The sequence below is a fragment of the Sander vitreus genome, chromosome 12, assembly GCF_031162955.1.
Source record: "Sander vitreus isolate 19-12246 chromosome 12, sanVit1, whole genome shotgun sequence".
Lineage (NCBI taxonomy): Eukaryota > Metazoa > Chordata > Actinopteri > Perciformes > Percidae > Sander > Sander vitreus.
Genome location: NC_135866.1, coordinates 28,713,804 through 28,728,803, shown reverse-complemented (window position 1 = coordinate 28,728,803; position 15,000 = coordinate 28,713,804). Strand labels below are relative to the sequence as shown.

Sequence of the window (15,000 nt, the reverse complement as noted above, 5' to 3'; positions counted from 1 at the left end):
ACTAATAATCTCCCTCGATCCGGTGCTCCACGCAAGATCTCACCCCGTGGGGTCAAAATGATCACAAGAACGGTGAGCAAAAATCCCAGAACCACACGGGGGGACCTAGTGAATGACCTGCAGAGAGCTGGGACCAAAGTAACAAAGACTACCATCAGTAACACACTACGCCGCCAGGGACTCAAATCCTGCAGTGCCAGACGTGTCCCCCTGCTTAAGCCAGTACATGTCCAGGCCCGTCTGGAGTTTGCTAGAGAGCATTTGGATGATCCAGAAGAGGATTGGGAGAATGTCATATGGTCAGATGAAACCAAAATAGAACTTTTTGGTAAAAACTCAACTCGTCGTGTTTGGAGGGGAAAGAATGTTGAGTTGCATCCAAAGAACACCATACCTACTGTGAAGCATGGGGGTGGAAACATCATGCTTTGTGGCTGTTTTTCTGCAAAGGGACCAGGACGACTGAGCCGTGTAAAGGAAAGAATGAATGGGGCCATGTATCGTGAGATTTTGAGTGAAAACCTCCTTCCATCAGCAAGGGCATTGACGATGAAACGTGGCTGGGTCTTTCAGCATGACAATGATCCCAAACACACCGCCTGGGCAACGAAGGAGTGGCTTCGTAAGAAGCATTTCAAGGTCCTGGAGTGGCCTAGCCAGTCTCCAGAGCTCAACCCCATAGAAAATCTTTGGAGGGAGTTGAAAGTCCGTGTTGCCCAGCGACAGCCCCTAAACATCACACCTCTAGAGGAGAGCTGCATGGAGGAATGGGCCAAAATACCAGCAACAGTGTGTGGAAACCTTGTGAAGACTTACAGAAAACGTTTGACCTCTGTCATTGCCAACAAAGGGTATATAACAAAGTATTGAGATGAACTTTTGTTATTGACCAAATACTTATTTTCCACCATAATTTGCAAATAAATTCATTAAAAATCCTACAATGTGATTTTCTGGATTTTTTTCTTCTCATTTTGTCTCTAAATGTTGAAGTGTACCTATGATGAAAATTACAGGCCTCTCTCATCTTTTTAAGTGGGAGAACTTGCACAATTGGTGGCTGACTAAATACTTTTTTGCCCCACTGTAGGTAGGTAGGTAGGTAGGTAGGTAGGTAGGTAGATAGGTAGGTAGGTAGATAGATAGATAGATAGATAGATAGATAGATAGATAGATAGAGATACTTTATTGATCCCAAGGGGAAATTCAAGGTCCCAGTAGCTTAAAGACATCACACACAACATACACATACATCATCAACAGGATGATAAAATGACAAATCCACATGAATAATATGGACAATAAAAGAAAAGATGCTAAATAAGAACTCCACATGAATGTACTGAGGGATGTATAAGCATGAGAGGCTTGCAGTGACAGGACAGGGACTGACCCTGGGATTCAGTCTGCACGGTGAGAGTGTGTGTCATGGTGGTAGTGCAAATAAGTCCAATAGTGCAAGGATAAAGTCCAGAGACCAGCATTAAATATGGACAATATAAGAGAATAATGTAGACATAGTAATATAAAAACTATAGCAATGCAAGGATAAAGTTGTTTTTTTTTTTTTTTAAAGACAGCATTAAATATGGGCATTAGAAGGGAATAAAGTAGACATCTATCTAATTGTAGCTTCATATGAAATCCTCATGGTGTGGGCTAGCTCATGGTGCTACCCAACACATCATTTCTTCCTTTGTTATAGTATTTTCTGGAGCTTGTTTCCTCAAAGTTGGCTGTGAGAGACCTGATATCATTCTGTTACCACAATAATCGGCTAGCTGGAGCCAAAAAGTGACGGTTTGTTCCTGATTGATCGCACAACGAAAGAGAAAAAGTACGCCGTGCGACCGACAGCAGACTGGGCCACCTGCCACACGTGACTGAGTCAGAATGAATCCGTCTCGGGGGAGTAACGGAAAAACTACAAAGAGATGATGACCCATTTTACGCTGCCGGCTGCACTGTTCTGGAGCCGAATCAAGATCAGAGCTCAGTGCCAAACCATGATCTCCAGCAATGACCTGCTCTACTCTCCACTGCCGGGTAGGCGTGGCCCGGTACCAGATTCTGACGGTATGATAACCTTCATCACTGAGTGAAATCCAGTTCTTTATTTCGGGGTGGATGCATCAAATCCCTTTCAAGTGGGGAATCTGCGCAAACATTAGAAGAGACTTGACAGATACATTGGTTGATGGGAACTGAACCCTGACCTCCCACACCACAGGTACAGTATGTGTCACATCCACTGCCCCATCACCACAAGAAAACCACAAACATATTACAAGGTATACCTTGAATAATGCCATTTACACGACAAACGTTGCTTTCATGTTAAAGAGTTTGGGGTTTATTAGCAGATATGATTGCAAAGTTTGAATTTTGACGTTGGGATGATCCATCGATTTCATTTGTAATTGTACAAGAAGTCACAATTAAAAAAATGTACAAGAAAATAGGGCTCATGAAATTATTATTTAGCTGCAGGAAAATCTTCATAACGCTGATTTGAAACACAGAGAACACACAAACTGTCACACCTATTTGTTCATATGTTTTTAAGCATGCATTCACACACAGCCAAGCTCTCTCACACACACACACACACACACACACACACACACACACACACACACACAGACACAGCAAATGTACTGACATATAACATATATGACAAATAACTGTCATTTATTGCGAGCACAAGTTGTGCACAAGTTTGTGTGTGTGTGTGTGTGTGTGTGTGTGTGTGTGTGTGTGTGTGTGTGTGTGTGTGTGTGTGTGTGTGTGTGTGTGTGTGTGTGTGCGTGTGTGTCTGTCAGCCACTAATTGGACTGAAATTCACTGAGCAACAAAAGATCAGGCTCGAAAATTCCAGCTCCGGTTTATACAGGCTTTGCTTTGTTGTCCCTTCGCCTCTGTTTGTTCTCTTCTAATGCTGTGTTAACAGTTATCTCTCACCCTCTCTATCTCTCACACTTTCTCTCTTTCTCTCTGATGTCTTTCTTTCAGGCTCTCTCACTTTCTCTCTCTCTCTCTCTCTCTCTCTTTTTTTTTTTTCCATGCAGCCCATGAAAGGCATTTTTGCCCCAAACGAAGCACCGTTACCCCAACTGCTCGGAGGCAGGCGAACGCCAGAGGCCAGAACTCACGAGGGACTTCCCTCATCAACTCCCAAACCTCTCTCTCATACACACACACACACACACACACACACACACACACACACACACATACTGTACACTGCAGGAGGCTGTTGGACAGCCACAATGAAGCCCAGACCTTCAGTGGAGTGGACCACTGTCACCCTCTCCATCTATGGGAAACTTGCCTTGGCCCTCGTTGCTGAGCCTGGACCGGAGCTTTTGGTTGGATTTTTCTGTTGACCTCAAGATAGATATAGAGCTTAAGCTGTAGGATGATGATTGAGCTGCACAGCACTGAGGATGGCGGAGGCGGTGGCGGCCACGTGGATATACTGAGCACCGAGGAGCTGGAGTGTAAGATTTGCTACTGTGCGTACAACCTGGGGAGTCGCAGACCCAAGGTGCTGGAGTGCTGCCACCGTCTGTGCGCCAAGTGCCTCACGAAGATCCTGGACCTGGGTGAGTCGCCTCCCAACGCCGTTGTGTGCCCGTTCTGCCGCTACGTCACGGGACTGCTGGGGCCGGCAGTGAGCAGCCTGCCAGATGACTGCAACCTGGTGGCAGCACTGGCCTTCCAAAACAGGAACCAGAGGAACCTCCACTTCCACCAGGAAGCAACCACGGAGCTGCTCCTCAGCCCCAGAGACCTGAGTTCACTGTTGGGTAGCAGCCCACCTGTCACATCCCCTTCCTCCTCTTCATCTGCTTCTTCTTCCTCCAACCCCTACTCCTCCATCCGGGGCTCCCCTAACTTTGTGCTCATCACCATCATGGAGCCTCCGCCGAGGCCTGCATCCTCCCCAGACCTCCGTCGCCATGACACGCTACGTGGATCCCGCACATCGAACCGGAGCTTCCGCTCGTCCAGTCCGGACTCCATGGCGTCCATCACGCAGAGGTGGACGGTGTGGAACTGTGCATCCCTCCTGTGCCAGACGTCGGCCCGGGCGCTGGTGTGGGTGCTGGGCCTGCTGTACTTCAGCTCGCTGCCCATGGGCGTCTACCTGCTCATCATGCAGAGGACAACGCTCGGCATGCTGCTGGTGAGCCTGGTTCCCGCCAGCCTCGTCCTGATCATGGTCTACGGCTTCTGCCAGTGCATCTGCCATGAGCTGTGGGACTGCATGCCACCATAATGGGACCAGGAGATGAATGGGCAATGGTTTGCTTTGAATATGCTTGACAATGGATCTCCAGAATTCACTAATGGGGGACGTTACTGTGTAACTGACCATGTAGACACTTCAATAGCAGAAATAATGCTCCTTTTCTTTACTGAAGGAGAGAGCAAGAACATTATGTACATTACAAATGGAACTTTTCATTATTATACGTGTTCATTTGTGCTTTGTTTAGCTTGGTTGCAAACTAATCACCTGATAGAGCTCAAAGTGTCAGATTTAGTTCAAACTTTAATGCCAATTATGGTGGAATTCAAATAAAAGGTATTTAAGGTGGTACTAATAACTGTATCTGCCACATGGATGTAATTTGTTTTAGATTGCGTCACATTCCCGCACACTCTTTTCACCTCTGCGTTTGGTTTTATATGTCGACGTTTCGGTCCCAGGGACCTTTCTCTAGACAAGTAATAATCCCGTGTCTATTATGTCTAAGGCTGAAATAAATAGAAATCTGATCTTGTGAAGGGCTCATTATGGGTGCAATATGGTCTCAAAAAATATTAAATGCAAGTCTCCTTCACAAACAATCCGAGGCACAAAAATTAAAATGCCTTTCTTTTACGTGCCAATATGTATTTGTAATTGTAATTGAATCCACTACTGTAAGAAATTTGAAAGTGCCCTCAGGTGGCCGGGTTGGTTCAGTGGGTAGACCAGGCGCACATATACGGAGAGGTTTATGCCTCGACGCAGAGGTCCAGGTTCGAATCCGACCTGTGATGATTTCCTGCATGTCTTCCCCCTCTCTCACCTAGCTGTCCTGTCAAAATTAAAGGCGGAAAAGCCCCAAAAAAATAATATAAAAAGAAAGAAAGTGCCTTCAGAACTATTTCTAGATGCAGAAGGAGGGTCAGTGTGAATGCTAATTCAGTTCAGTCTGCAGTGCATTACTCATTCTCTGCGGTGAGGTTGGAGCCTGAACCACCAGAGGGTGCTGTGACAGCTCTCGCCTCCCCTCTGGTGACACACAATGTCTGATGATCCTCCACAGCTTCACCGGATTCTCTCTGTCCCTGCACGTCTCCACGACAGAGAACACCGGAAAGAAATCTATTTGCGACGACACTCCAGAAATCCAGAACTGGCGGCTTTTACATTTTTACACGCCTGACAGAATCCCCTCTGCTTCAAATCAAACTCTTGCGGTTCAGATTGTTGAGTCAAGGGATGATACAAAGGAGGAGGTGTGTTTACACAAATGATTGGAAAGTCCAATCCAACTGTCATGCTGTTATTACAACTTATTTCAAACTGTCTGAACTGGAAAAGCCAGGGCCAGAAAATCGTCTGTGGGGCCGGGGACAAAAATGAGCTGTGGGGCCCCTAATGACCCCGCCACTTCTCTCTCTCTCTCTCTCTCTCTCTCTCTGCGGTTCTTCCTCTCTCTCTGTGCATTGTATATGTGTAATTTGATAATTACTTGGTGGTAACTCAATTAAGCGCAAATGAATGCAGAAATATTCACCATGTAATTACAAAATAAACTGAAATAAAAAAAAGCTTTAACCCTTGTGTTGTCTTCGGGTCAAATTTGACTCGTTTTTTTCAACATGTCCATATCAGAAATATGGGTTTCTTTTGAACTACCTAATTTGGATGATGCCAAAGTACAACAAACGATAGGATCTCTACTTTCATTGACTTTGGGGTGTTTTATAAAAGAAAAAGAACATTTCAAAACCAGACTGAACGTTGACATTTACCCTTCTGTAATTATCCTTCCTTTAATATGAGCCTATAATTTCCTATAAATGAGGTGTACTGACCATGAATTCCAAAAATGAGTGTAAAACTGGTAATAAGTTGGTGTTAGTGGTGTTATGGTAGTGAAAAGAAGCGTTACACGTAAAAAAAAAAGTGTCGATAAAAGAGAGACGAAAACGTCAGAAAAGGTGTTTTTCAGGACGACAAGTACACGGTCGAATGGAAGACAACACAAGGGAATGTTGTTCCTACAGATGACATAATAATGCAGATGCACCTTAAAGGTGCCCTGTGTTTAGTTTATTGGCTGTGGCATTGCAGCAGCTGTTCTTCCCGGGGTCCACAAAACAGACTTTGCAAAGTGACAATGCAAATATTACAACTTACATCGTAATCTAAAACATAACAGAATAAATAGGACACGACAAGCTCCTGACAATTCAATAATCTGGAGGGGAAAAAAAAGAAGTGAAATAGTCCACTGCACTCCAGTGTCTCCAACACATCCTTATGTAAAGCCTCATATGGTCTGTAACACTCCAGTATTCAATACAAGAATAACAATACTACTACCCTGTGTAGTTTTCTTGTAAACAAACTACAGTTATGTGTATCTTTGAGTTCTTACGCATTTGTTGACTGCATTTCCTTCCTCATGAAATATTTGCAAAGCAGATTTTTTTTCAAATGTTTTTGAATAAAATAAATATAAAGTTGCATAAAATACAAATTTCAAAATTGTACTGAAGTACTTGAGTGACTGTTCTTTCCACTACTGGGTGTTGGATCCAGGATTTCCCCTTGTGCTGCAGTGATATTAAGTTTTTTCTTGTTCCATTACTGTAATTATGTGGTTAAACTTCACCCGGCCAGTTGCCCGAGCAGGATGTAAAACAAACAGTGAAGACATTTTCCCAGAACAGTCTGTCCCTGCTCTGTCTCTGTACGACACACGTCTTGCGGATGATAAACATAAACAGCCCGGGCCGTCGTCTAACATTTGAGCTTTCCAGGGAACTCTGAATCTGAGTCTGAACAAGTGCTTCCCTACACGGACCGTAACATCATTTCAGATTCCTTTTTGCTGATGCAATGAACATTCCCACATGTGGGTGTGAGGGATTTTCACAGACTGTGCGAGCCAAACTGAAAAAAAACCCTCCATTTAGCCTGTGACCTCATAACTCTGATCCAAGCAGTCGGAAACAAAAACAACATGACTAAACGCAATGGTTTAGGGCAGTGGTCCTCAAGCTTTTTTCAAAAATGTAGCCCCTTTGAACAGTTTTTTTTAAGCCATGTAAACCAGCGCGAATAATATCTGGTAGGAAAAAAAAGTCTCTATAAAGAGGAAGAATACAGCGATGTCAGCGATAGATTTACTAAACAATAGCCTTGGACCTGGAAAACATTTAGATGCTGATGAAAAAAGGCGAAACAGAAGGAAGTAAGGCAAGAATAGGTCGAAAATAGTAATAAAAACTTTGAAAAAAAGCACAGTAGAAAGAAAGAAGGCTACACTGGGGCGACAAAAGTGACAAAAAATTCTAAAAAGAGACAAACTTTGACAAAAAAGTGACAAAAACTTTGAAAAAAGCAGAAAGAAATCTTTGAAAAAAGTCAGGAAGAAAGGCAAGAATAGGTCAAAACAAACGACAACGCTTTCTGAAAAAGGTGACAAACTTCAAAAACAGCGACAAAAACTTTGAAAAAAAGCAACAAACTTGTAGTAACTACAGCCTTGTAACTGTAAAATATTTTTGCAAAAAATGTCAGGTACCCCCTGCAGTCCTCCAGAGTACCCCTAAGGGTACACGTACCCCCATTTGAGAAACACTGGTTTAGGGAATGTTTGGTCCTATGTTCATTGACTGGTAATCATAAATCATATATTACTGCCAACCATCGATGAAATGGCACTTTAATGGTTGGATATTAGTTGTTTTAGTGTGTTGTGCTGGTGTGTTACCTTGGAGGCATGCAGCTTCTTGTAAGGCTGGATGACTAACAAGGCAACTGTCCCGTGGCCGTAGACCCTCCGGGGGCCCCAAAGACTCTAAATTCAGAGTGTGTTAATTAGTTTGGGGTTCATTTAATCAGTTGTATGGCAGGGGCGGAGCCAGATGCTGGAAACATTCGGGGCTCAGCCCAAATCTAGGGGGGTCCAGGGGAAAGCTCTATTTACAGTAGCTTCATGCATTATTTTGTTTAAAGCCATTTGATAATAGAAAGGCTAAAAGTCTTTTGGGAAAAACATATTTGCCAAGTAAAAGACGTCTCCTGTAGAGCCGACATCTATTTTCTATCTAATTGTTCTCCAACTGTTTATCATTCTGAAACCAGAACACAACAGATGTTGAGGATGACTCATTTTCATTCCAGCCACCAAAAAAGGGACAACAACTGTCTGATGTCACTTATTTAATAATGTATACGTAGTAACGTAATGTATATGTAGGTTAGGAATTTGGCGTAAACAGTAATACTAATCTTGAAAGCTATGTTTAGTAGAGTTCGCAGAATAAATGGTGGTATTTCCCCGGTATGGCAAAAACTGTCCTTTCCTGTTAGTAGTGTCCTGAGGAGTGTCCCGGGACAGTCAGACACTGTCCTGTGACTCCTATGACTGTCCTGGGACAGTCAGACAGTGTCCTGTGACTCCTATGACTGTCCCGGGACAGTCAGACAGTGTCCTGTGACTCCTATGACTGTCCCGGGACAATCATGGGAGTCACAGGACAGTGTACAGGACAGTCTGACACTGTCCAGGGACACTCCTCATGACACTACTAACAGGACAGGACAGTTGTTGCTGCCACTGCTTCTCAACCCATTCCAGGGAAGGAAGTGCTACGTTCTTTTACGATACCTCACAGACGTAGGCATGTGGTCAGGGTGGATCGTATGCACGAAGCAAAGAACTTTTGGTTTGCATTCTGTGTCCTGTGGGTTGCCTTCTTCTGCCACACAGATCTTGATTTCTGTTAAGTGAAGGGAACACTAAGAGCCTCGAGTTATAGTCACTGTTACCTTTTACAATTATTAACCATGATCTTTCCCTAACCTTAAAGGAGAAATCCGGCGCAAAATGAACCCAGGGGTTAATAACACATGTGTACCGAGTCGACCGTTCTCTGGGATATGTTTTCATGCTAATCCAATGTGACCAGTTTTAGCGCAAACCGCTAATTAGCTTATAAAGCTAGTCGTCAGGGCACTGGTAAAGTAAAAAGAAATCTCTATTTCTACACCACTAACGAGGCTCAAAATATCACCACACTTCCACGGTAGCATAATGAGGGTCGCTACATGTAAACAGAAGCATTGAGAACTTTGTAAGTACAGACAGGCGCCATCTTGGGAAAACAGTCACGACCAGTCGAACGACGAACGCCGTGCTTGAGCTATGTTACTGGTTACACGGCGTTCGGCGTTCGCCTGTATACGTGAACGGTACAGTCTTTATAAACTATCTTTTTAATAAACTGTCTGTACACTTACAAAGCTGTCAATGCTTTGGTTTACATGTAGGGGACTACATGTAGGGGACTACAGCATCCGCTCGTAGCAGCGGATGCTGTATGCAAAACAAATGAAATATGTTGTCATTATACATTTTGCAGATATGTTCAGTATATGAACACTTTGCGACTTGGCAAACGCATTCATCAAAAAAAAATCACATTATGTTTATAACAAACTTAAGCTGGGTATCAATCTGCCACTATGTGGCGCTATTTTACAGAAGGTGTTGCATATCTTGGCAATAATTACTCCTGTTAACACAAAATTCAACTCAGAAGTTCCCCATGTTATGCTAAGGCTACATTTACATTGCTATGTTTTATTTTTTTAGCAGTTTTAAACCAAAAACAATCTGCGTGCACACAAGTGTTTTTAGCTCCAGTAGAAGAACTAAGCTCCATGTAAACTAACACCAAACCTCATACAGTATCTCACAAAAGTGAGTACACCCCTCACATTTTAATAAATATTTCATTATATCTTTTAATGGGACAACACTGAAGAAATTACACTTTGCTACAATGTAAAGTATTAAGTGTACAGCTTGTATAACAGTGTAAATGTGCTGTCCCCTCAAAATAACTCAACACACAGCCATTAATGTCTAAACCGCTGGCAACAAAAGTAAGTACACCCCTATGTTAAATTCCCATAGAGGCAGGCAGATTTTGATTTTTAAAGGCCAGTTATTTCATGGATCCAGGATACTATAGTTGCTTTTCCATTACATGGTACCTGCTCAACTCGCCTCGACTCTACTCGCCTTTTTTGGTTTTCCATTACGAAAAAAAGTACCTGGTACCTGTTAACAGGTACTTTTTTTAGTACCACCTCAGTCGAGGTTCCAAGCGAGCTGAGGCGAGCCGAAAAGGTGACGTGAAAACCTGCAGACTACTGATTGGTCAGAGAGAATAGTCACTATTCACTACGTCATCAGCAGACAAGAGTGCGGAGTGTCCTGACCTGAACAAACGCGCCATTTTTAAATAGTTTAGCCAGATATGCATCCTGATAAAGTTCCCTTGGCCTTTGGAATTAAGTGCTTTCCGTTTGATAAATATCAAGTTGATTAAAAAAAAACATTATAAAACCTTATAAAAAACATTGTTGATTTGAAGAAGGCCTGAAGGCCGAAACGTCATCAGAATAAAAAGAGATGGTGTGCGACACTTTTTTCTTATTTTTTATGATAAAATACTTAATCTGGGCAGCACCTTAGTATCATTTCTATGAGGCAGCGTTGGTTTCTGATAATCTTGGAAAAATCTCGTGAAGCTGTTTTGTTTTTTGAAGTCTGTTTGCTGTATCGGATTGGTACTTAAAGGTAGGTGCGCCAATTTTAATTGTAAGTGTTGGGGAGTACTACTGCATGTGTGAAAGGTTATACAGCCTTTAGTTTTCCAAAGGGAGCTGTGTGCATTGTGATAAAGTGCCTCAAGCGATGTCACTTGAGTCAGCATCAGTTGGGGCTGAAGACTAGAAGATTAAAATGGAAAATAACAATTACAAATTACAATGTTACTATTGTGAAGCCCTTTGTGACATTGCTCTGTAAATGTAAATAAACGAATTATTAATATTATTAATAATATTATTAGTATTAATATTATTATTAATACTAATAATATCTGTTCATTCTGTGTATGTATTTCACGTTCCTATAGGAAGTGAGTGGAGCTGCTCTCAGCCAATCAGATTTGCGGATGTCGCTCCGACAACAAACAAAAGATCGGGGCTAGCTGAGCTCATTATACTTTTGTCGATCCGTCTACGCTAACGTTAGTTCTTACTTTGCTCCCAACGACGATCTGCTCCTCTGTCTTTTAATTACTTTCTTCAGGTCCTGCACGGCAGGCAGTCTCCTTCTAGTGTCTATATTTGTGGCTTTGTGTCAGCTAATGTCTACCTGAGCCATTTCAGCAAACAGCTTTGCCTTTGCTGGCCAAGCTCAAAACGCGTTAGCCAGGTTAGCTCCTCGGCTAACCAGCTCTGGCTGGTTCTCTACGACCAGCGAAGCCAGTTAGCTGCTTCGCCTGCTAGCTAGCTTTGCTAAACCTCCCTTTAAAACTTGACACTGACTGACTCAAGTGGCTTTGGCTTGTTGCTGACAAGCCAATTTATTAAAACTCGTGTCGTAGCCATGTCTGGACAGTCATCGGGCTGTGGGTTTCTAATGTCGGTTGTTGTCCACGGAGACTCGGCTTTGAACGAGCAGGAAAAGGAGCTCAACCAACGGCTCCGACGGCTCTATCCAGCCGTTAATGAAAGCGAGACGACGCTCCCCCGGTCCTGGAGCCCAAAGGACAAGTTCAGCTACATTGGGCTTTCTCAGAACAATCTCCGTGTACACTATAAAGGTATGACACAAAGACACACTCGAGTTTATTGCACTTTATTGCCCAACATTAGCTTAGCTTCGATGGTTAGCGGATCCAAAGCCAGCTGCCGTTGTTGCTAAAAACAAAGTAGGCTAGTGGCTTTATCAACAACAAGGCAGAGGACATCTTGCAACCCGACCAGCTGGTGTATGCACAGACAAAATTGACCTACTAGCATGTTAGCTTTCCTGCTGTTTTGTCAGAAAAATGAACTGTCACCACGTAGCTTTCACGGTGGATAATCTGTCATGCTATCTTTTGAAATCTAACAAATGATGTGTAGATGTGGAACCACCCATAAACAATAAAGTACATGTCAGGCTTGTTAGCTTCGATGTTAGTCACATACCGTTTAACGTTAGCCAAAATGGAAATGAGCTAGACAGTCCTTGCTGCTAAGCTAATATAATACAATTCCTTTATTGTCATTGTACAACGAAACTAAGTACCAATCCCGACGGTGCATATACACGCACATAAAACAGCATTTGACATAAAGGGGGGAAAACAGACTAATTATATGTTTATAGATTAGAAAATATGCATTGTTCTGTGACATAAACACTATATAGATGAGATATTGCATATTTCTGCGTTGTAGTGGCTTTACACACAGGTAATACTGCTGGGAATAAATATGTACAAGGTATGTAGTATAACTTAGGTAATGTAGTGCGAATGATATCAGTGTAAACAGTAGGACTGCCCTATTATCGGGGAGGGGGGAATCACAATCACAGTTATTTTTGGTCCATATTAAAATTACGATTATTTAGCAGGATTACTCTGACTTTTGGAACAATGTTGCATTTATTGAAGTTTAAAAAAAACAAACAGTGAAACAAATCAACAGTGAAAACACCTTGAACTGTGAAACTTCCAGTAATACTTTTTCCGGTTTAACTTTTTGAATGGACCTTTAAAATAAATAATATATAAAAAAAACTATATTCAAATGTTGGCTCAGTCGTTGAGAAAACGCAAGAGACAAAAAAAAAAAAAAAAAAGTTTACTTGCAAAACGTAACGTGCAAAATAATAGTTTTTCTCGATTGCATTGTTTTTGTGATCCTTTAGGAGCCAAAATCGAAATCCCAAACAAAAATGTGATTAATTGCACAGCCCTAGTGAACAGTTAGTGTCAGGTTATCTTCTCTCTCTGGGGGGTGAAAACTGTTTTTGTGTCTGTCTGTACGGATTTTGATTGACCGTCTGAAGCATCAACCGGAGGGGTCAAAACAGATGGTGTCCAAGGTGGATCTTTCACTATGTTGGCTGCTCTACTGAGGCAGCAAACACAGAATAGGCCCTCCCAAAAAAAAAGGGCAGTTAGCAAATGTAGCATGATTAGGTAATCAAGTGACAGGGAACACACAGTGTCGAATATCATGCTTAGCCTAAGTTACTCAGAAGGGTTGATAGGTGTACAGTGAGGCAGTTAGAGCAGCAGCAGATGACATGACAGGTATAGGTAGTTCTTTGCTGCAGAGGGTTTAATATCAAAGTGACATTCAGGTTAGCTAGTTGCTTAGCAAAGCTATCAAGGGTTTTTTTTGTGCCGGCCTACATGAAAAGGCTAGAGTGTAAAAAAAAAGAAAACTGTGCTTCCTGGGTGTGTTCTACTATTCTGGGTCTGACTGGTCTCTGCGTACGCACACTCTTCCTTGTTACAACTAGAATATTCTCTCTGTATACAACAAATTCACCTGGATATCTCATAGCAGGTATGCAGAGGTTGTGCCATTTTAACACTGTACACTTTTACATGTGTGCACAATTTTCACAGCAGTTTTAAGCTGGAAATGTTAAAGCCATCTATTCATCGCCAATGGCTTTTTTTTCGAACTGATTTTATTCTGATTCACAAGGTCCCGATTTGATTACATTTTCAGTTACATAAAAAGTACACAAAGTTCAGTTACGATACCATTCAGCTTGGCTATAAAAGCGATTCTCAGAGAACTTCTACTTTAAATTGTACAAGCACGAAGCAACCCTCAAATATTTAGTTTATAATGCACCAGGTTAACGTTAACATAAATGGCGCTTACCCACTGCTAGTACCAGCTCTGCTCTGCTCTACTCGACTCGGCCGCGGTGCCCCGTCCCCCGTCCCCCGTTTTCCAATGCAGATATAGTACCGCCTCATGCGTGAGGCGAGCGTGGCTGGTCGTCATAGCGCCGCCGCAGGGAACTGCCTTGACCTAACGCCAAAGGTTGTTTTTGAGTCTCGGCATGTGTCTGGTGCCGCAGCCAGAAGACACATTTAGTTTCAAAAGAAGCTGGAGGCAGCAAAAAACAAACAAAAAAAAACCCCACCGCTGGCTAAACTATTTAAAAACGGCGGGTTTGTTCAGGACACCCCCCGTCTGTCGCTGGCAATGATGACGCAGTGATTAGTGAGGATTCTCTCCGACCAATCAGTAGTCTGCAGGTGTTCACGTCACCTTTGGGTATCGCCTCAGCTCGCTTGGAACCTCGACGGAGGTGGTACTAAAAAAAAGTACCTGTTGGCAGGTACCAGGGACTTTTTTCATAATGGAAAACCAAAAAAGTCGAGGCGAACAGGTACCATGTAATGCAAAAACGCCAATAGAATCATAGACACAAACGGTACAGATATACGTTTAAGCGTCACCATATGGGACCTTTTTACTTATATGAAAAGATCGATATCAGATGACTCAAACAAAGATCATTTTTAGTTGGAGAATCGGTAGGTAGGTAGGTAGTTAGAGATACTTTATTGATCCCCAAGGGGAAATTCAAGGTCCCAGTAGCTTAAAGACATCACACACAACATACACATACATCATCAACAGGATGATAAAATGACAAATCCACATGAATAATATGGACAATAAAAGGGAAGATGCTAAATAAGAAATCCTGTACTGAGGGATGTATAAGCATGAGAGGCTTGCAGTGACAGGACAGGGACTGACCCTGGGATTCAGTCTGCACGGTGAGAGTGTGTGTCATGGTGGTAGTGATGATGATGATAATAACAATAATAATAATACTACAACCTTAGTTTTGAGTCCAGGCTCTCTGGGGGTCATTG

General features: G+C 42.6%; 2 protein-coding genes across 5 annotated transcripts in view; both read left to right on the top strand.

The window, feature by feature from the left end:
* Nucleotides 1–3,421: 3,421 nt before the first annotated feature.
* Nucleotides 3,422–4,282, top strand: rnf182 (ring finger protein 182). Its single transcript, XM_078263343.1, has one exon. It carries the CDS (start codon nucleotides 3,422–3,424, stop codon nucleotides 4,280–4,282), a length of 861 nt encoding a protein of 286 aa, XP_078119469.1.
* Nucleotides 4,283–11,261: 6,979 nt separating this feature from the next.
* Nucleotides 11,262–15,000, top strand: part of ranbp9 (RAN binding protein 9) — a 34,263-nt gene continuing 30,524 nt past the window's right edge. For all 4 annotated transcript variants that reach the window (XM_078265067.1, XM_078265065.1, XM_078265066.1 and 1 more), the window contains exon 1: nucleotides 11,262–11,916. In XM_078265067.1, the coding sequence (XP_078121193.1) occupies nucleotides 11,700–11,916 (217 nt within the window). In that variant the 5' untranslated portion in view covers nucleotides 11,262–11,699. The remainder of the gene's footprint in view (nucleotides 11,917–15,000) is intronic.

What these genes read in the sequence shown, in the direction of transcription:
- rnf182 (XM_078263343.1), top strand. Translation starts at nt 3,422, where the DNA reads ATGATTGAGCTGCACAGCACTGAGGATGGCGGAGGCGGTGGCGGCCAC.